Source organism: Oncorhynchus tshawytscha, linkage group LG28 (genome assembly GCF_018296145.1).
Source record: "Oncorhynchus tshawytscha isolate Ot180627B linkage group LG28, Otsh_v2.0, whole genome shotgun sequence".
NCBI classification, from domain to species: domain Eukaryota; kingdom Metazoa; phylum Chordata; class Actinopteri; order Salmoniformes; family Salmonidae; genus Oncorhynchus; species Oncorhynchus tshawytscha.
Genome location: NC_056456.1, coordinates 3,560,621 through 3,583,252, shown reverse-complemented (window position 1 = coordinate 3,583,252; position 22,632 = coordinate 3,560,621). Strand labels below are relative to the sequence as shown.

Genomic DNA, 22,632 nt, shown 5'->3' with positions numbered 1-22,632 from the left:
GGGTTACTAATATGACTAGGATTATCATCAACTAGCAGGGTCACTAATATGACTAGGATTATCATCAACGAGCAGGGTTACTAATATGACTAGGATTATCATCCACTAGCATGGGTTGGTTACTAATATGACTAGGATTATCATCAACTAGCATGGGTTGGTTACTAATATGACTAGGATTATCATCAACTAGCAGGGTTACTAATATGACTAGGATTATCATCAACTAGCAGGGTCACTAATATGACTAGGATTATCATCAACGAGCAGGGTCACTAATATGACTAGGATTATCATCAACGAGCAGGGTTACTAATATGACTTGGATTATCATCAACTAGCATGGGTTGGTTACTAATATGACTAGGATTTATCAACTAACATGGTTAGTAATATGACTAGGATTCTTCAACTAGCATGGGTTGGTTACTAATATGACTAGGATTATCATCAACTAGCATGGGTTGGTTACTAATATGACTAGGATTATCATCAACTAGCAGGGTTGCTAATATGACTAGGATTATCATCAACTAGTAGGGTTGCTAATATGACTAGGATTATCATCAACTAGCATGGGTTGGTTACTAATATGACTAGGATTATCATCCACTAGATGGGGTTTGTTTCTAATATGACTAGGATTATCATCAACTAGCAGGGTTACTAATATGACTAGGATTATCATCAACTAGCAGGGTTACTAATATGACTAGGATTATCATCAACTAGCAGGGTTACTAATATGACTAGGATTATCATCAACTAGCATGGGTTGGTTAATAATATGACTAGGATTATCATCAACTAGCATGGGTTGGTTAATAATATGACTAGGATTATCATCAACTAGCATGGGTTGGTTACTAATATGACTAGGATTATCATCAACTAGTAGGGTTGCTAATATGACTAGGATTATCATCAACTAGCATGGGTTGGTTACTATTATGACTAGGATTATCATCCACTAGTTGGGTTACTGATATGACTAGGATTATCATCAACTAGCAGGGTCACTAATATGACTAGGATTATCATCCACTAGCATGGGTTGGTTACTAATATGACTAGGATTATCATCCACTAGATGGGGTTGGTTACTAATATGACTAGGATTATCCTCCACTAGCATGGGTTGGTTACTAATATGACTAGGATTATCACCAACTAGCATGGGTTACTAATATGACTAGGATTATCATCAACTAGCATGGGTTACTAATATGACTAGGATTATCATCAACTAGCATGGGTTACTAATATGACTAGGATTATCATCAACTAGCAGGGTTACTAATATGACTAGGATTATCATCAACTGGCAGGGTTAATGATATGACTAGGATTATCATCCACTAGATGGGGTTTGTTTCTAATATGACTAGGATTATCATCAACTAGCAGGGTTACTGATATGACTAGGATTATCATCAACTAGCAGGGTCACTAATATGACTAGGATTATCATCAACTAGCAGGGTCACTAATATGACTAGGATTATCATCAACTAGCATGGGTTGGTTAATAATATGACTAGGATTATCATCAACTAGCATGGGTTGGTTAATAATATGACTAGGATTATCATCAACTAGCATGGGTTGGTTAATAATATGACTAGGATTATCATCAACTGGCAGGGTTAATGATATGACTAGGATTATCATCAACTAGCAGGGTCACTAATATGACTAGGCTTATCATCAACGAGCAGGGTTACTAATATGACTAGGATTATCCTCAATGAGCAGGGTTACTAATATGATTAGCATTATCATCAACTAGCATGGGTTGGTTGCTAATATAACTAGGATTATCATCAACTAGCAGGGTTGCTAATATGACTAGGATTATCATCAACTGGCAGGGTTAATGATATGACTAGGATTATCATCCACTAGATGGGGTTTGTTTCTAATATGACTAGGATTATCATCAACTAGAAGGGTTACTAATATGACTAGGATTATCATCAACTAGCAGGGTTACTAATATGACTAGGATTATCATCAACTAGCAGGGTTACTAATATGACTAGGATTATCATCAACTAGCATGGGTTGGTTACTAATATGACTTGGATTATCATCAACTGGCAGGGTTACTAATATGACTAGGATTATCATCAACTAGCATGGGTTGGTTAATATGACTAGGATTATCATCCACTAGCATGGGTTGGTTACTAATATGACTAGGATTATCATCAACTGGCAGGGTTAATGATATGACTAGGATTATCAACTAGCAGGGTCACTAATATGACTAGGCTTATCATCAACGAGCAGCGTTACTAATATGACTTGGATTATCATCAACTAGCAGGGTTACTAATATGATTAGCATTATCATCAACTAGCATGGGTTGGTTGCTAATATAACTAGGATTATCATCAACTAGCAGGGTTGCTAATATGACTAGGATTATCATCAACTAGCATGGGTTGGTTACTAATATGACTAGGATTATCATCCACTAGATGGGTTGGTTACTAATATGACTAGGATTATCATCAACTAGTAGGGTTGCTAATATGACTAGGATTATCATCAACTAGCATGGGTTGGTTACTATTATGACTAGGATTATCATCCACTAGTTGGGTTACTGATATGACTAGGATTATCATCAACTAGCAGGGTCACTAATATGACTAGGATTATCATCCACTAGCATGGGTTGGTTACTAATATGACTAGGATTATCATCAACTAGCATGGGTTGGTTACTAATATGACTAGGATTATCATCAACTGGCAGGGTTAATGATATGACTAGGATTATCATCAACTAGCATGGGTTACTAATATGACTAGGATTATCATCAACTAGCATGGGTTGGTTACTATTATGACTAGGATTATCATCCACTAGTTGGGTTACTGATATGACAAGGATTATCATCAACTAGCAGGGTTACTGATATGACAAGGATTATCATCAACTAGCAGGGTCACTAATATGACTAGGATTATCATCCACTAGCATGGGTTGGTTACTAATATGACTAGGATTATCATCAACTAGCATGGGTTTGTTTCTAATATGACTAGGATTATCATCAACTAGCAGGGTCACTAATATGACTAGGATTATCATCCACTAGCATGGGTTGGTTACTAATATGACTAGGATTATCATCAACTAGCAGGGTTGCTAACATAACTAGGATTATCATCAACTAGCAGGGTTACTAATATGACTAGGATTATCATCAACTAGCAAGGTCACTAATATGACTAGGATTATCATCAACTAGCATGGTTACTAATATGACTAGGATTATCATCCACTAGCATGGGTTGGTTACTATCATGACTAGGATTATCATCCACTAGCATGGGTTGGTTACTAATATGATTAGGATTATCATCAACTGGCAGGGTTAATGATATGACTAGGATTATCATCAACGAGCAGGGTTACTAATATGACTAGGATTATCATCAACTAGCATGGGTTGGTTAATAATATGACTAGGATTATCATCAACTAGCAGGGTTACTGATATGACTAGGATTATCATCCACTAGCAGGGTTACTGATATGACTAGGATTATCATCAACTGGCAGGGTTAATGATATGACTAGGATTATCATCCACTAGATGGGGTTTGTTTCTAATAGACTAGGATTATCATCAACTAGCAGGGTTACTAATATGACTAGGATTATCATCAACTAGCAGGGTCACTAATATGACTAGGATTATCATCCACTAGCATGGGTTGGTTACTAATATGACTAGGATTATCATCAACTAGCAGGGTTGCTATCATGACTAGGATTATCATCAACTAGCATGGGTTACTAATATGACTAGGATTATCATCAACTAGCATGGGTTACTAATATGACTAGGATTATCATCAACTAGCAGGGTTACTAATATGACTAGGATTATCATCAACTAGCAGGGTTACTAATATGACTAGGATTATCATCAACTAGCATGGGTTGGTTACTAATATGACTAGGATTATCATCCACTAGATGGGTTGGTTACTAATATGACTAGGATTATCATCAACTAGTAGGGTTGCTAATATGACTAGGATTATCATCAACTAGCATGGGTTGGTTACTAATATGACTAGGATTATCATCCACTAGATGGGTTGGTTACTAATATGACTAGGATTATCATCAACTAGCAGGGTCACTAATATGACTAGGATTATCATCCACTAGCATGGGTTGGTTACTAATATGACTAGGATTATCATCAACTAGCATGGGTTTGTTTCTAATATGACTAGGATTATCATCAACTAGCAGGGTTACTGATATGACTAGGATTATCATCAACTAGCAGGGTCACTAATATGACTAGGATTATCATCCACTAGCATGGGTTGGTTACTAATATGACTAGGATTATCATCAACTAGCATGGGTTTGTTTCTAATATGACTAGGATTATCATCAACTAGCAGGGTCACTAATATGACTAGGATTATCATCCACTAGCATGGGTTGGTTACTAATATGACTAGGATTATCATCAACTAGCATGGGTTTGTTTCTAATATGACTAGGATTATCATCAACTAGCAGGGTTGCTAACATGACTAGGATTATCATCAACTAGCATGGGTTACTAATATGACTAGGATTATCATCCACTAGCATGGGTTGGTTACTAATATGACTAGGATTATCATCCACTAGCATGGGTTGGTTACTAATATGACTAGGATTATCATCAACTAGCATGGGTTGGTTACTAATATGACTAGGATTATCATCCACTAGCATGGGTTGGTTACTAATATGACTAGGATTATCATCAACTAGCATGGGTTTGTTTCTAATATGACTAGGATTATCATCAACTAGCAGGGTTACTGATATGACTAGGATTATCATCAACTAGCAGGGTCACTAATATGACTAGGATTATCATCCACTAGCATGGGTTGGTTACTAATATGACTAGGATTATCATCCACTAGCATGGGTTGGTTACTAATATGACTAGGATTATCATCCACTAGCATGGGTTGGTTACTAATATGACTAGGATTATCATCAACTAGCATGGGTTTGTTTCTAATATGACTAGGATTATCATCAACTAGCAGGGTTACTGATATGACTAGGATTATCATCAACTAGCAGGGTCACTAATATGACTAGGATTATCATCCACTAGCATGGGTTGGTTACTAATATGACTAGGATTATCATCCACTAGCATGGGTTTGTTACTAATATGACTAGGATTATCATCAACTAGCAGGGTTGCTAACATGACTAGGATTATCAACTAGCATGGGTTACTAATATGACTAGGATTATCATCAACTAGCATGGGTTACTAATATGACTAGGATTATCATCAACTAGCAGGGTTACTAATATGACTAGGATTATCATCAACTAGCAGGGTCACTAATATGACTAGGATTATCATCAACTAGCATGGTTACTAATATGACTAGGATTATCATCAACTAGCAGGGTTACTAATATGACTAGGATTATCATCAACTAGCATGGGTTGGTTAATAATATGACTAGGATTATCATCAACTAACATGGGTCGGTTACTAATATGACTAGGATTATCATCAACTGGCAGGGTTAATGATATGACTAGGATTATCAACAACTAGCATTGGGTAAGAGTATGACCAGGATTATCATCAACTAGCAGGGTTAATGATATGACTAGGATTATCATCAACTAGCAGGGTCACTAATATGACTAGGATTATCCTCAATGAGCAGGGTTACTAATATGACTAGGATTATCATTAACTAGCAGGGTTACTAATATGACTAGGATTATCATCAACTAGCAGGGTTACTAATATGACTAGGATTATCATCAACTAGCAGGGTTACTAATATGACTAGGATTATCATCAACTAGCATTGGTTACGAGTATGACTAGGATTATCATCAACTGGCAGGGTTAATGATATGACTAGGATTATCATACACTAGCATGGGTTGGTTACTAATATGACTAGGATTATCATCAACTAGCATGGGTTGGTTACTAATATGACTAGGATTATCATCAACTAGCAGGGTTGCTAATATGACTAGGATTATCATCAACTAGTAGGGTTGCTAATATGACTAGGATTATCATCAACTGGCAGGGTTAATGATATGACTAGGATTATCATCAACTAGCAGGGTTGCTATCATGACTAGGATTATCATCAACTAGCAGGGTTGCTATCATGACTAGGATTATCATCAACTAGCATGGGTTACTAATATGACTAGGATTATCATCGACTAGCATGGGTTACTAATATGACTAGGATTATCATCAACTAGCATGGGTTACTAATATGACTAGGATTATCATCAACTAGCAGGGTTACTAATATGACTAGGATTATCATCAACTAGCATGGGTTGGTTACTAATATGACTAGGATTATCATCCACTAGATGGGTTGGTTACTAATATGACTAGGATTATCATCAACTAGTAGGGTTGCTAATATGACTAGGATTATCATCAACTAGCATGGGTTGGTTACTATTATGACTAGGATTATCATCCACTAGTTGGGTTGGTTACTAATATGACTAGGATTATCATCAACTAGCAGGGTCACTAATATGACTAGGATTATCATCCACTAGCATGGGTTGGTTACTAATATGACTAGGATTATCATCAACTAGCATGGGTTTGTTTCTAATATGACTAGGATTATCATCAACTAGCAGGGTTACTGATATGACTAGGATTATCATCAACTAGCAGGGTCACTAATATGACTAGGATTATCATCCACTAGCATGGGTTGGTTACTAATATGACTAGGATTATCATCAACTAGCATGGGTTTGTTTCTAATATGACTAGGATTATCATCAACTAGCAGGGTTGCTAACATGACTAGGATTATCATCAACTAGCATGGGTTACTAATATGACTAGGATTATCATCAACTAGCAGGGTTACTAATATGACTAGGATTATCATCAACTAGCAGGGTCACTAATATGACTAGGATTATCATCAACTAGCAGGGTCACTAATATGACTAGGATTATCATCAACTAGCATGGGTTGGTTACTAATATGACTAGGATTATCATCAACTAGCATGGGTTGGTTAATAATATGACTAGGATTATCATCAACTAGCATGGGTTGGTTAATAATATGACTAGGATTATCAACTAGCATGGGTTGGTTACTAATATGACTAGGATTATCATCAACTGGCAGGGTTAATGATATGACTAGGATTATCAACAACTAGCAGGGTTACTAATATGTCTAGGATTATCATCAACTGGCAGGGTTAATGATATGACTCGGATTATCATCAACTAGCATGGGTTGGTTACTAATATGACTAGGATTATCATCAACTAGCATGGGTTGGTTACTAATATGACTAGGATTATCATCAACTAGCATGGGTTGGTTAATATGACTAGGATTATCATCAACTAGCATGGGTTGGTTAATAATATGACTAGGATTATCATCAACTAGCATGGGTTGGTTAATAATATGACTAGGATTATCATCAACTAGCATGGGTTGGTTAATAATATGACTAGGATTATCATCAACTAGCATGGGTTGGTTAATAATATGACTAGGATTATCATCAACTAGCATGGGTTGGTTAATAATAGGACTAGGATTATCATCAACTAGCATGGGTTGGTTAATAATATGACTAGGATTATCATCAACTAGCATTGGTTACTAGTATGACTAGGATTATCATCAACTAGCAGGGTTAATGATATGACTAGGATTATCATCAACTAGCATGGGTTGGTTACTAATATGACTAGGATTATCAACAACTAGCAGGGTTACTAATATGATTAGCATTATCATCAACTAGCATGGGTTGGTTGCTAATATGACTAGGATTATCATCAACTGGCAGGGTTAATGATATGACTAGGATTATCATCCACTAGATGGGGTTTGTTTCTAATATGACTAGGATTATCATCAACTAGCATGGGTTGGTTACTAATATGACTAGGATTATCATCCACTAGCATGGGTTGTTTACTAATATGACTAGGATTATCATCAACTAGCAGGGTCACTAATATGACTAGGATTATCATCCACTAGCATGGGTTGGTTACTAATATGACTAGGATTATCATCCACTAGCATGGGTTGGTTACTAATATGACTAGGATTATCATCAACTAGCAGGGTTGCTATCATGACTAGGATTATCATCCACTAGCATGGGTTGGTTACTAATATGACTTGGATTATCATCAACTAGCAGGGTTACTAATATGACTAGGATTATCATCAACTGGCAGGGTTAATGATATGACTAGGATTATCATCAACTAGCATGGGTTGGTTACTAATATGACTAGGATTATCATCAACTAGCATGGGTTGGTTAATAATATGACTAGGATTATCATCAACTAGCATTGGTTACTAGTATGACTAGGATTATCATCAACTAGCAGGGTTAATGATATGACTAGGATTATCATCAACTAGCATGGGTTGGTTACTAATATGACTAGGATTATCAACAACTAGCAGGGTTACTAATATGATTAGCATTATCATCAACTAGCATGGGTTGGTTGCTAATATGACTAGGATTATCATCAACTGGCAGGGTTAATGATATGACTAGGATTATCATCAACTGGCAGGGTTAATGATATGACTAGGATTATCATCAACTGGCATGGGTTGGTTACTAATATGACCAGGATTATCATCAACTAGCATGGGTTGGTTACTAATATGACTAGGATTGTTTCTTTGGCTACTGGACAATGAAACAATGTTCATTTGAAAACCAATGGAACATGAGAGAACACGTTTACTGGTTTCAATGGCATGTGAAAGTCTTTATAAAATAATTGTCTGCATGTTTGGTTGGATTTTGACTAGGATACTTTGAAGCATGTTAAGAAGTGCCTCATAATAATTAGTAAAATGTTTAGGTTTAAAAAAATTAACTATATATTTTCAAAATGTATACTGCCTCCAGCTCATTGCAAAGTTGTGTGATGCGCTGAAGCCTGCCTAATTGCCTTTGCACTTGAATAGTAATTGCGCTTCAATTACCAGTTAAGAAATAAAAATATATATTTTTAATTGTGACCAAAAAATGTAGAATTGTTGCACAATGATTGGGCTGATTTTTAAAATCCATGTTTCACTCCAGAAGCAACAAATAGCTGTTGGAGCTGTATCAGCAGCTCTCGTGCTACATCGACTGGTTTTCAATCAATGAATAGGCTAAAATGCAGTATTTGGAGGGGCAAAAGCTGGTTATTACCCTGGGAGGTGAATACTCTTCGTGGACCGAGTTCCACTTAGAGACATGGGAGGAATAGGTCTTCTGAAATAGGATACTTGTTATTTGGCCATTGGCTTGTTTTATTGGAAGGAATTCTTATTGGTCAACCACAGACTAGGGCTGGGTTTTCAAACTACATGCTTGTTCCATATCCAAAGTTCCACACACATTTTTCTTCATAGTCCAAATAGCATGGTTCTGATCTGTCGATTCCTGCATCAATCTTCATTGGACCAATAGAAATTGATTTTGGTTTGTTTCAGATCTGCCCCCCCCCCCCAAACACAGTCCTGCTGCTCTCATCTTCATAACATTGAGAAACACAGTGACCTCAGCACCTGTATCTACTAAAAAAAAACTACTGCAAATTCCTTAACTGTCGTGTTCACATATATTCCATTGGATTTCAAATGTACACCAGCTGAGATTGGACGTAAGAGGGACATTATTTGTTTACGTCGACAGCATCCAGCAAACTCTGCTGCTGAGCCGGAGAGAGTTTACATTTCTGCAGAAGTATTGCGTCGTTGGGGGTGTTGTCATGTTTCCATTTTCACTGTCTCTGCATTGTGTATTTATCTTCAACATCTTACAATAGCTGCGTTTGTGGGGTTGCGACTATCTTAGATGACGCTGCAGCTGTGGTCCATTTTAGTCTCTTTGTAAATTCTTACTTCACAAGTTTTATACCCTCGGGCCACAAAGGGTATGTCTTTACTGTCTTTATGGCTCTCTGGGCTCCCTCAGGCGTAGCTCGTTACAAGGTATCGGGATTTCACTCTGATCTAGTTTTGACAACTATATTCACACTTCATCTTTTCTACACAACGCACAGTATGTAAACACATACATATTATGAAATCTCCTGAGGTTAATGTTTTCGTAATGTCGTCATTTAACTTTTAATAACAAAAACTACATTAATTTTCATATTCCATCTATCATTGTAAACACCATTTTGGCTGATGAAATATATTGTCCCAAAGTCCATTTACTCTAATGTTCTGTAGTTTTGGGCTGTAAACTAAAAAAGGATTCAGAAACACTGACCGAGTGAAGCGTACCAGCAGCGTACAGCAGGGCAGCACACTAGCGTCATTTTCTTATTCCTTTTTGCTATAGCCTATTTAAATAAATATGTTGTATACAGAATGCTAAAGCAGTCCAAAATGTCAGAAAATATTCAGTCAGTCTCTGTCTGTCAGATGGGCCTTATAGCCCAAACCTATTCATTGTTTTATATACAATGGGGTCTAAAATTATTGACAAAGATAAGCTAAAAAGAACATATAAAACCTTTTTGAAAATTATATTTTATACTAATACAATTGCTCAGAGATTTTGTTTAACAAGTAATAAAACAACTTAAGATAGGTGTCAAAATGATTGACACCTTTTGTTTTCGATACTGTTGAACTCTGTCCTTGTGAGGGTAATGACACTGAGCCCATTTCTGAGATGTCTTATGAGATTGTAAAACACATTCTTCGTCTCCCTGCATGGACTGCCCTCTTCAATTCAAACCACAGGTTTTCAATGGGGTTCAAGTCTGGAGACTGAGAGAGCCATTGCAAAATGTTGATTTTGTGGTCACTTAATAATGTCTTTGTAGATTTTGATGTGTGCTTGGGGTTATTGTCTTGCTGGAAGATCCCACTGGCAGCTACGTTTCAGCCTCCTAACAGAGGCAACCAGGTTTTTGGCTAAAATGTCCTGGTACTCGGTAAAGTTCACGATGCCGTTGGACCAGTGGAAGCCAAATAGCCCCATAACATTCTCAATCATATTCTCAGTCACAGCTTTATGAGAAGTTGAACAAACGAGGATGAGGCAAATTAAGCAATTATTATCAAGTTCTGAAGACGGCAGACTTTGCTTCTATCCAGCCCATGATTTATAACCTAAATCACTACGGCAAGACCGCCCATTCGTCATCAGTCGACTGTTACTTTGCTCCGTCGTGTGAGTGCCACATAGACACAAACCTGTTCCATGCTCAAGCTCCTCCACCAGAAAGGAATATTAGAAAAGATTTGCCTTAGTATCTGTCCAGGCTTTCAACATTACGTTTTGTCTTGTTTCGTCCAGTTGTAGCATCCGATTTCGCGCCAGCCCAACTGTGTTTTAGCTGGGTTGCTTTGTTTATATAACAAAAAGTGTTGGCCAATAGGGGTATATCACAATGTTTTATGAGTAGATAATCACGATTGGACAATGGTTGACACCGCCTAACCTGAATGTCCAGACCTCCTAACCAGTTCTAACTCTTCTCTTCCCAGGAACTTGAAGAAAGAACTGAACGACATCCGATTTGAGTTCATGCCTGGTAGAGGTAAGTGTCTGTCTGTCTCTGTGTTTGTGTGTTTTTAGCTATTTCCTGATACAGTGGGGCAAAAAAGTATTTAGTCAGCCACCAATTGTGCAAGTTCTCCCACTTAAAAAGATGAGAGGCCTGTAATTTTCATCATAGGTACACTTCACCTATGACAGACAAAATGAAAAAAAAAATCCAGAAAATCACATTGTAGGATTTTTAATGAATTTATTTGCAAATTATGGTGGAAAATACGTATTTGGTCACAAGCAAGATTTCTGGCTTTCACAGACCTGTAACCTCTTCTTTAAGAGGCTCCTCTGTCCTCCACTCACCTGCACCAGGCTGGGAAGACTGAACCTGCAATAGGTAAGCAGCTTGGTTTGAAGAAATCAACTGTGGGAGCAATTATTAGGAAATGGAAGACATACAAGATGCATACAAGACTGATAATCTCCCTCGATCTGGGGCTCCACGCAAGATCTCACCCCGTGGGGTCAAAATAATCACAAGAACCACACGGGGGGACCTAGTGAATGACCTGCAGAGAGCTGGGACCAAAGTAACAAAGCCTACCATCAGTAACACACTACGCCTCCAGGGAGTCATCCTGCAGTGCCAGACGTTTCCAAATGCTTAAGCCAGTACATGTCCAGGCCCGTCTGAAGTTTGCTAGAGAGCGTTTGGATGATCCAGAAGAAGATTGGGAGAATGTCATATGGTCAGATGAAACCAAAATATAACTTTTTGGTAAAAACTCAACTCGTTGTGTTTGGAGGACAAAGAATGCTGAGTTGCATCCAAAGAACACCATACCTACTGTGAAGCATGTGGGTGGAAACATCATGCTTTGGGGCTGTTTTTCTGCAAAGGGACCAGGAAGACTGATCTGTGTGAATGAATGGGGCCATATATCGTGAGATTTTGAGTGAAAACCTCCTTCCATCAGCAAGGGCTTGAAGATGAAACGTGGCTGGGTCTTTCAGCATGACAATGATCCCAAACACACCGCCCGGGCAACGAAGGAGTGGCTTCGTAAGAAGCATTTCAAGGTCCTGGAGTTGCCTAGCCAGTCTCCAGATCTCAACCCCATAGAAAATCTTTGGAGGGAGTTGAATGTCTGTGTTGCCCAGCAACAGCCCCAAAACATCACTGCTCTAGAGGAGATCTGCATGGAGGAATGGGCCAAAATACCAGCAACAGTGTGTGTGAACCTTGTGAAGACTTACAGAAAATGTTTGACCTCTGTCATTGCCAATAAAGGGTATATAACAAAGTTTTGAAGTATTTGGTCAATAAAAGTTTATTTTCCACCATAATTTGCAAATAAATTCATTCAAAATCCTACAATGTGATTTTCTGTAGTGTACCTATGATGAAAATTACAGGCCTCTCTCATCTGTTTACGTGGGAGAACTTGCACAATTGGTGGCTGACTAAATACTTTTTTGCCCCACTGTAAATGACTGTGATTCTGCAGTTTTTTTTAGTTCTTCTGCTTCTGTTCTGAGTGAACTTCCCTTCAATTGCTTTAATAAACTCTTATAAACTGGATAATGAGCTCTGCCTGATCCTTGGAACAAGTTTCCCTCAACAATCCTGCACTTATTTAGGCTTGCCATAACAAAAAGTTTGACTACTTAAATTATTTCGCCCATACATTTTTCATAATTTGTAGACATTTCTAACAACATAATTCCACTTTGACATTATGGGGTATTGTGTGTAGATCAGTGAAACAAAATATGAATGTAATATATTTTTAAATTCAGGCTGTAACCTTACAAAATGTGGAAAGAGTCAAGATGTGTGAATACTTTCTGAAGGCACTATCTAACCATTAAACAAAAGTGGACCATCGCATTCACCCAAAAGTCTGATGGTATCATAAAACCAGTGAATCCAGATTAGCAAAACATGTGTGATGGGATTCGCACTCAAAATATTTAGCATAAAGCTAACTTTTACTGCTTCAGAGCAGATGTTTCAACTTAACAGTCTTCCTCATGTAGGTTCAAATCTTTTCCTATCAGAAACTGCATTTATAGGGATCGACAGGTGAGAAGCAGGTGTTTCTAATCAGGGTTGCCAGTCATCTGCATATCAGGGCTATGTTACAATCACATATATGGACCCATCACACTTTTTCTTCTCACATAACTAACCACTGCTGCTCTGTTTCTCTCTCCCCATCTATCTCCATATCTCTCGGTTCTGTTCTCTCTCTCACTCACTCACCTACCTTCCTCAGATTCATCAGATGGAGTGTCTCAGGAGTTGGTATCCGCAGGTCTAGTCGATGGGAAAGACGTAGTGGTTGGTGAGTATGAAACCAAAGCTTAGAGAGGTCGACAGTAGGATAACATGTCCCTGACTATGGTAACTTGACCAAAGCTACTAGAGGTCAGTGAAGTCACAGGTCAGGCTGAAATGACTGACCTGAGACAACACATTTTGGTTATGTGGAAATATATTTTATAGTGTGACATTTAGAAAATTGAGAATGTTTTAAATGCCAGGATGTCATACTCATTTTGGCTTTTCATCTAGTAGATTGATCTGGACACTAAGGAAGAGAATTGCATTTTCAGACGCATGTGTGTTTGACAACAGCTGATAATCAAAGAAAGGGACAGGCTGTAGAAAAATGAACAAATGGCTGTAAACAACGCAATTGTGCATTAGCTGACACATTCTCAGTATGGGTGAGCCTAGTGTCGTGTCTTTGGCATCATTAAAGTGAAGACTTATCAAATCAGTTCTCTGTAGTTATTATTACGTGATTAAATTAATCATGTACATGTAATTAACCAGGAACTCGGGGCACCAAGGAAAATCTTCAGATTACAAAGTTATAATTTTCCTAATATAACTTTTCAGATATTTTAATATCTGACCAATTACTCTTCTAATTAATGAATCATTCTTTACCTCACATTAGTCTCATCCCAAATGTCATTGGTTATCTGCACGAACCCAGCCTTCACTATGAATCATCCATACATTAATTTATTTACTAACTAAATAATCACAGAAATGCATAAACAAACAACAATATATATGGTTACAAGGAAATGATAAGGGAAGTGGGTGTGGACTGAGAAGGCCGGGAAAGACGAGTCACTACACAGTGGATAATTATAATAATTGAAATGCTAATCCTTTGCACATGAACGCTCACTCATTCGGGAATAATTGCAATCAATATATATATTTACGCTTAGTGTGTCGTTGTGATCTCTTGGAATCGTCCTTTTCTGTTGGAAAGTTCATCCGAGATTCTCTCTGCGTCCATGGAGTCTTTGGTTAGAAGGAATATTTCACAGTAACATTCAGAAATGTTCTTATAGAATAGATGTTTCGGCAGTTGTCGGTCTTCGCATTCAGTCAACATTTATTCTAGCTGCAGGCTAGTAATTAGTATCGAAGATTTGCTCTTATTCTGTCGGTATCGATAGTCTGAGTTTAACCAGTTCCACCAGTGTAGCCAATGCTCCACGTGGTTTGGTTAGGAATTCAACAACCGAGGAATGCATGGTCTCTACTCAAACCTAGCCCTCTTGGTAATCGAGGTACGCTTGGTCTGAAGTGGGCTTCTCCAACCAGGTTTTATATTCGGAACAGCAGAAAAGGGCTGTCCCATGACGCCAGATCAATGTCTGTGCTCATGGTGCTGGCCAATGACTTAGTTAAACTTTAACGGGAGTTGGATTCTCTTTCAACAGTTTAAAATCACATTACATAATTTCACAAATAGTTTCATCTTTACTCATTCATTTGATACAATAATTAGATGCAAATCTCATAACGGAGACTCTTGTATATACAGAGTTATGGTAATGTGGCTGTATTGTATCTTATGAGGTCACAAACATTAGACAAAATGGACCGGTCGTAGCTGGATTCTCCACCGACCATTTACACGTTCTCTAAAACATGGATATTGTTCAGTTCTCAAGTTCTGTGAGGTAGAAGAAGTTCCTTTGTTCTACTGTGAACCCTCTCTCTCTATACTTTATGAGGGAAAGAGTCTCCTCCAGGAATTTACGACCTGAGATAACAGAGCCTGGGTGTAGGGGAAGAGGGAGGTGGTGAGAGAGAGTTGGTGCTTGCTATATCTAAAGAGGGCCACGTCATGACACTAGTATGTTGATATTTGTTGCTTATAGTGCATACGTTTTAAATAGTATGTAGAACGATTCGTACACAGTATGTAGTTTTAGGAAGTAGTAGGCAAGACAAATTTCAGACACGGTCATTTACTACAAAAATTATGCTTGTTTTAGAGGTTCAGATTCCTTATTCCACATCTGTATTCTTTCCAGTTGCTGCCAACCTGCAGAAGATTGTTGATGATCCTTTCAACAATAAAAATGTAACTTTCAAACTGGTAAGTTCAATATTTTTTGTTTCAATCAAAGCTTCCATTTTTGTCCTGTTGAAACAGCATTATGCCCTGTTCAACATGCCACAAAGACAGATGCACTGAACATTTCTTTCTCTTTCTCAGGCATCTGGCATAGACGAGTCGGAGATCCCTGACGATGTCAAGCTGATGGGTTTCGCTCAGCTCAGCATCAGTTAACTCAATATTCCGTCAACAAAGGAGAACAAACAGTATTGCACAGCGGCATAGTTCTAAATTCCAAGACACCACTACTGCCAAAGATGAGAGCCACAGTGCATTTGTCAACCTGTAGGATTATTTTCTTTACTGAAACCTGCAGTGTTAGTTAAAATGGGCTCTGAGAATGGGACCAGTGTAACAAAAAGACAACAGTTAGGACAGGAACAGTAAATCACACTTGAAAGAGTTTACAGCAGTGTATCTGGGAGGGAGGACGGCGGGCATCGCAATCGACATAATCATCATCGACTTAAAAATGAAATGAACATTTCTCTCATTTCTGCTCTACAATCCAAAACATATTTTAATATAATGCTCTTGAGTTCTGGAAGTGATAACTTACAGTGCCTTCAAAGTATTCAGACCGCTTGACCTTTTTCCACATTTTGTTGTGTTACAGCCTTATTATAAAATGGATTAAATAAAGAAAATCCTCTGAAATCTACACACAATACCTCATAATGACAACAAATACCTCAGACAGGATTGTGTCGAGGCACAGATCTAGGGAAGGGTAACAAAAAATGTCTGCAGCATTGAAGGTCCCCAAGAACACAGTGGCCTCCATCATTCATAAATGAGAGACGTGTGGAACCACCCAGACTCTTCCTAGAGCTGACTGCCTGGCCAAACTGAGCAGTCGGGGGAGAAGGGCCTTGGTCAGGGAGGTGACCAAGAACTCGATAGTCACTCTGACAGAGCTCCAGAGTTCCTCTGTGGAGATGGGAGAACCTTCCAGAAGGACAATCATCTCTGCAGCATTCCTCCAATCAGGCCTTTATGGTAGAGTGGCCAGATGGAAGCCACTCTTCAATAAAAGGCACATGACAGCCCGCTTGAAGTTTGCTAAAAGGCACCTAAAGACTCTCAGACCATGAGAAACAAGTTTAATGAAACCAAGATTGAACTCTTTGACCTGAATGCCAAGTGTAATTTCTGGAGGAAACCTAGCACCATCCCTACAGTGAAGCATGGAGGTAGCAGCATCATGCTGTGGAGATGTTTTTCAGCAGTAGGAACTGGGAGAGTTGTTAGGATTGAGGGAAATATGAACGGAGCAAAGTACAGAGATCCTTGATGAAAACCTGCTCCAGAGTGCTTCAGACCTCAGACTGAGGCGAAGGTTCACCTTCCAACAGGACAACCACCATAAGCACACGCTGTAGTAGCTGAGATCCGGAGCACTCTGGAGCAGGTTTTCATCAAGGATCTCTCTGTACTTTGCCCCGAGTGGCTTCGAGATAAGTCTCAATGTTGTTGAGTGGGCCAGCCAGAGCCCGGACTTGAACCAGATCTAACATCTCTGGAGAGACCTGAAAAGAGCTATGCAGCGACGCTCCCCATCCAACCTGACAGAGCTTGAGAGGGTCTGAAGAGAAGAATAGGAGAAACTCCCCAAATACAGGTGTGCCAAGCTTGTCGCATCATACCCAAGAAGACTGCTGTACTCGCTGCCAAAGATGATTTAACAAAGTACTGAGTAAAGGGTCTGAATACAAAGTACTGTGTAAAGGGTCTGAGTACTTATGGAAATGTGCTGTTTACGTGTTTTTTAAAATGTATTTATATAAATTAGTAACATTTTCTAAAATCCTGTTTTTGCTTTGTCATTTCTGGGGTACTGTGTGCAGATTGATGAGGAACCAAAGCAATTTAATAATTTTTTGAATAAGGCTGTAACCTAAGAACATTTGGAAAAAGTCAAGGGGTCTGAATACTTTTTGAAGGCACTGTAAATGCCTGTTTATAAACTGCCACTGAACCAGTGCACAACTGAGTGTTGTGTGTAATAGCCACCACTATTAGGCATCCTTGTACTGTTATCTGAATGATATAATCTGCTTCCCCAATGGCCACCTTATTCCCTATATTGCGCACATCTTTTAAGCAGGGCCCTGTTCAAAAGTAGTGCACTATGTAGGGGAGGGGTGCCATTTCGGATGCAGACTTAGTATATTACGAAGTGTGAAGGAGTTAGTTATTTAGTGAGGATCTACTACAGTATGGATTTGTAAAAGAATGAGTGAATGGCTGATGAAAAGTGACTTCCCTTGATAACTTTATTGATATTGAACTATAGGGGCCTCCAGTCATGAATCAGAAATAACTGGCATCATAGTGTATATCATTACATACGCTGACATGCGCTTTCTTAGGTGTCATATGCTTTCCTTGGTCTATCTGTTGACATAAGCTGTTTTATAAGCTCTCATAGGTATTTTAAAAGTTGACATTATCTGTCATAAGTTATCTTTCCTGTTTTAACCTCTCATTGGTGTATCATTATGTTGATATAAGCTGTTGTGTTAGTGGTTCAACTTACCCCAGACAGACCTATATCATTGCTCTAACGAGGAAGGGGTTTGTTCAGAAGGCAGCAATATTACAGGACATAATGCAATGTTTGGATAGATATGTATTGTGTAGAACAGATAGGATTGCATGTCGTATAGATTTGGGAATTGGGTCTGCTCTATTCATTACATTTCAGTCTGAAAATATTCTGAACGATTATCCAGAGTTAATACTCAAAGACAGTAAAACAATAACTTCCTTCGATCTTGATTATGGTCTTGGGACTATGCAATTTTGTGTCTGTGATGTTCATGAGCAGCGGTTCAGTAGTTACTGGACCTCTGTACTCCCGCTAGCTAGCTGTCATCATGATGGCTGTTTCTTTTTCCTAGATGGACAAATTAATTTGTATCGTAGCCTTGTGCTCCAATCCATCCACACTCACCTCAAAGTCACCAACAGTTGTCACTCCTACTTTACGTTCTATGTTTGTTTGTTTTGTTGGTTGGTTGGTTGGTATGTGTGTTTCTGTAGTGTTCCAGGGGCTGTGTGTGTGGGTTAGCTAGTTCAGGTACTGTTGTAAATCGGTCTATTTAGCAGATATTGTATTTCCCAAAAGGTACGTTACATTATAATGGCAAGTCTTTCACACACGCTCCCAAAAGTGTGTATGTGATTAGGAAGCAAAGCAAAGTATCAACTGTTTCTGGAGTACATTTCTAAGGAGGAAAGAATGCTCTTTAGTTGTACATATGATTGTGGCAGATAAACAGCTGGTATACTTGATCAGTAGCTCATCCAGTATCTCTACAGGTTTAAATAATTGGTTGTTTTATCGATTTTTCCACTAATTCCAAGTTTTGTTGCTAATCATGCCATGTGATTTGCTGAATTGGTACCTTTTATTATTGATATTAACGTACATATTTGAGTTAGTTCTGAAAGGCTCGTCTTCTAGTTCACATTCTATGCTTTTGTTGTCATGGAGATAGTAATATGCAATTTGTGTTTTGTTTTTTCCATTGAGACTTTTTTAATCACTGAAACCTGTCGAATTTTGAGTTTCCTGTAGAAATACAAACTGGAATGATGTCCCTCAAGAAATGTAAAAGTAGGCCTAGCTAACTAACAACAAAATGACACAGAACTGACACAATTCCCACTGGTGTGATATGTTGCTTTCAGACTGAGCAATATGTTGAAGAATGTTACCCCGTGTGTCAGTCTGTTTGTGCCAACTCCCTGTTACTCATTGTCTTGCCAAACAATACAATTGGCATTGGCAAGAGTATAAACATATCTTGGACACCCAGGCTAGAAGAATGTGTGAGCTGATAGCAAAATGTCCTGGGTTTTAATCTATTTTCCCTCAATTATAAAGCCAATGTTGTCAGGTCGATATCGGTCACAAGGCGAACTCTTTGAATGATTAGTATTTATTATGACACTTCTGATTGATTTAACTTTTGTGATTTTGTTATTTTTATTTGTTGGGAGTTTTTTTAATGTTTGGAACCATATATATTTTCGACATCATGTGTATCATAAAACGTGCAAGTGATCAAAATTGAAGAATGCTATTTGTGAAACCTTAGCATTAAATGACAAATTGATGTCAGGAATTAAAAGCACTTTGCAGAATCAATGTTGTTAATGTGTGGTTAAAATTGCCATCACACAAAAACATGAAAATAAATAATTCTGGTCAACTATTTCTAAGATGGGTTAAAAGGTAAATAAAATCACATGGTTTGAACCAAGTCCCAAGAGTTTGTTTTCTTTATATACAGTGCCTTGAGAAAGTATTCACACCCCTAGACTTTTTCAACATTTGGTTGTTAGAAAGTGGGATTAAAATTATATTTTTCTTTCAAATACCTTGTCAAAGTGGAAAAAAATTATATTTTTTTATGAAAAATAAAACATCTTGATTAGATAAGTATTCAACGGCCTGAGTCAATACGTGTTAGAATCACCGTTGGCAGCGATTACAGCTGTGAGTCTTTCTGGGTAAGTCTAAGAGCTTTGCACACCTGGCTTGTACAATATTTACCCATTTATTCTTTTAAAGTCTTCAAGCTTTGTCAAGATGTTTCTTGATCAATGCTAGACAGCCATGTTCAAGTATTGCCATAGATTTAAAACCCGATTTTAAATCTTTGACTAGTCAACTCAGGAACATTCAATGTCCTCTTGGTAAGCAACTCCAATGTATATTTGGCCTTGTTTTATGTAATGGTCCTACTACAAAAGAATAACAGTACTTTACCACATTGTCCTAGGCACTTGTTCAGGCTCTAGGCCTACTGTGAGCTTCAAGAGTTACATTATTCCATGCGAAAACCTACACTATTTTTCTAAAAAAGAATGCAGATGTTACAATGTTATAACCATGAGAAATGAAACACAATCGGAAGTAGAACTTGCGACAGTTTCTTTATTCCTGGTAAAAAATAAGTGTAATCCAATCTCGTAATTTTATGTGACGTATAGGGTAATGGAGTAGACTATTTCAGATGTTTTTCTAATTCAATAATTATTGATAATTGTCATCAAATTAAAATGTTGATGTATGAGTTCATTACCAGAATGCATCTCTATAGCCTATAGGCGTTAACAAAATATATTCATACAAATGATTAGGCTTCTCATAAATCCAGCCATAGCGTATAGCCCATCAAAATAAAACATGTCGTTTATAACATGCACATTTAGAAGCATCGATATAAATATAGAGCAAGCTTAACCAAATGCGAGCCCAGTAACTTTGCACACCCCATAATACTGGCTTCCACGAAAAGCCCCCACCTGGGAGACCAAATCATCGATCAAATCATTGTGAACCTGCTAATCTGCACGAAGTGTGTGCGTGCCACTGGCGATGTACTTTGCTGGACATGCTAGCCTCTCTAGGGTGGTATTTTCACGTCCAGATGAAAAGCGTGCCCGAAGTAAACTGCCTGCTACTCAGAGGCCCAGAAGCTAGGATATGCATATTATTAGTAGATTTGGATAGAAAACACTCTTAACTTCATATGGCTGCAGGGGCAGTATTGAGTAGCTTGGATGAAAAGGTGCCCATTGTAAACGGCCAGCTCCTCAGTCTCAGTTGCTAATATATGCATATTATTATTAGTATTGGATAGAAAACACTCAAGTTTCCAAAACTGTCAAAATATTGTCTGTGAGTATAAGATATCTGATATTGCAGGCAAAACCCTGAGGAAAATCAAAACAGGAAGTGGCCTCTATTTTGAAAACTTCATGTTCCATAGCCTCCCTTTGCTGGATTTAAAGGGATATGAACCAGATTCATTTTTGTATCGCTTCCTCAAGGTGTCAACAGTCTTCAGACACAGTTTCATGCTTTTATTTTGAAAAATTTGCCAGAACGATAACATCGCGTCAAATGAGTTTTGCTCGCGCAACAGAGTTTGGGCAGTCATTGCTTTTTCCTCTCCTACTGTGAAAGACATTTGCGGTTGATATGTTATCGATTTATATATTTTAAAAACAACCTGAGAATTGATTTATAAAAAACGTTTGACATGTTTCTGTGGACATTATGGAAACTATTTGGAATTTTTGTCTGCGTTGTCGTGACCACTCTTTCCTGTGAATTTCTGAACATAATGCGACAAACAAACGGAGGTATTTTGGATATAAAAATAATCTTTATGGAACAAAAGGAACATTTGTTGTGTGTGTAACTGGGAGTCTCGTGAGTGAAAACATCCGAAGATCATCAAAGGTAAACGATTAATTTGATTGCTTTTCCGATTTTCGTGACCAAGCTTCCTGATGCTAAGTGTACTTAATGTTTTGTCGTGCGATCGATGAACTTACACAAACGCTTGGATTGCTTTCGCTGTAAAGCAAAATGTCAAAATCTGACACGACAGGTGGATTAACAAAAGGCTAAGCCAAATTGCACTTGTGATTTCATGTTTATAAATATTTGTAGTAATATTTATTGAATGTAGCGCTATGCTACTCAGCGGTTGTTGATGACACTTATTCCGACAGGTGGATTGCAACCATAACAAGTTAAGTTTCTAAAACTGTTTGAATGATGTCTGTGAGTATAACA

General features: G+C 38.0%; 1 protein-coding gene across 1 annotated transcript in view; it reads left to right on the top strand.

The window, feature by feature from the left end:
* Positions 1–16,280, top strand: part of LOC112226515 (serine/threonine-protein kinase OSR1) — a 62,097-nt gene extending 45,817 nt beyond the window's left edge. The window contains exons 14-17 of the mRNA XM_024390870.2: positions 11,586–11,638; positions 13,872–13,940; positions 15,946–16,010; positions 16,131–16,280. Of these exons, the coding sequence (XP_024246638.1) occupies positions 11,586–11,638; positions 13,872–13,940; positions 15,946–16,010; positions 16,131–16,205 (262 nt within the window). The 3' untranslated portion in view covers positions 16,206–16,280. The remainder of the gene's footprint in view (positions 1–11,585; positions 11,639–13,871; positions 13,941–15,945; positions 16,011–16,130) is intronic.
* Positions 16,281–22,632: the final 6,352 nt, after the last annotated feature.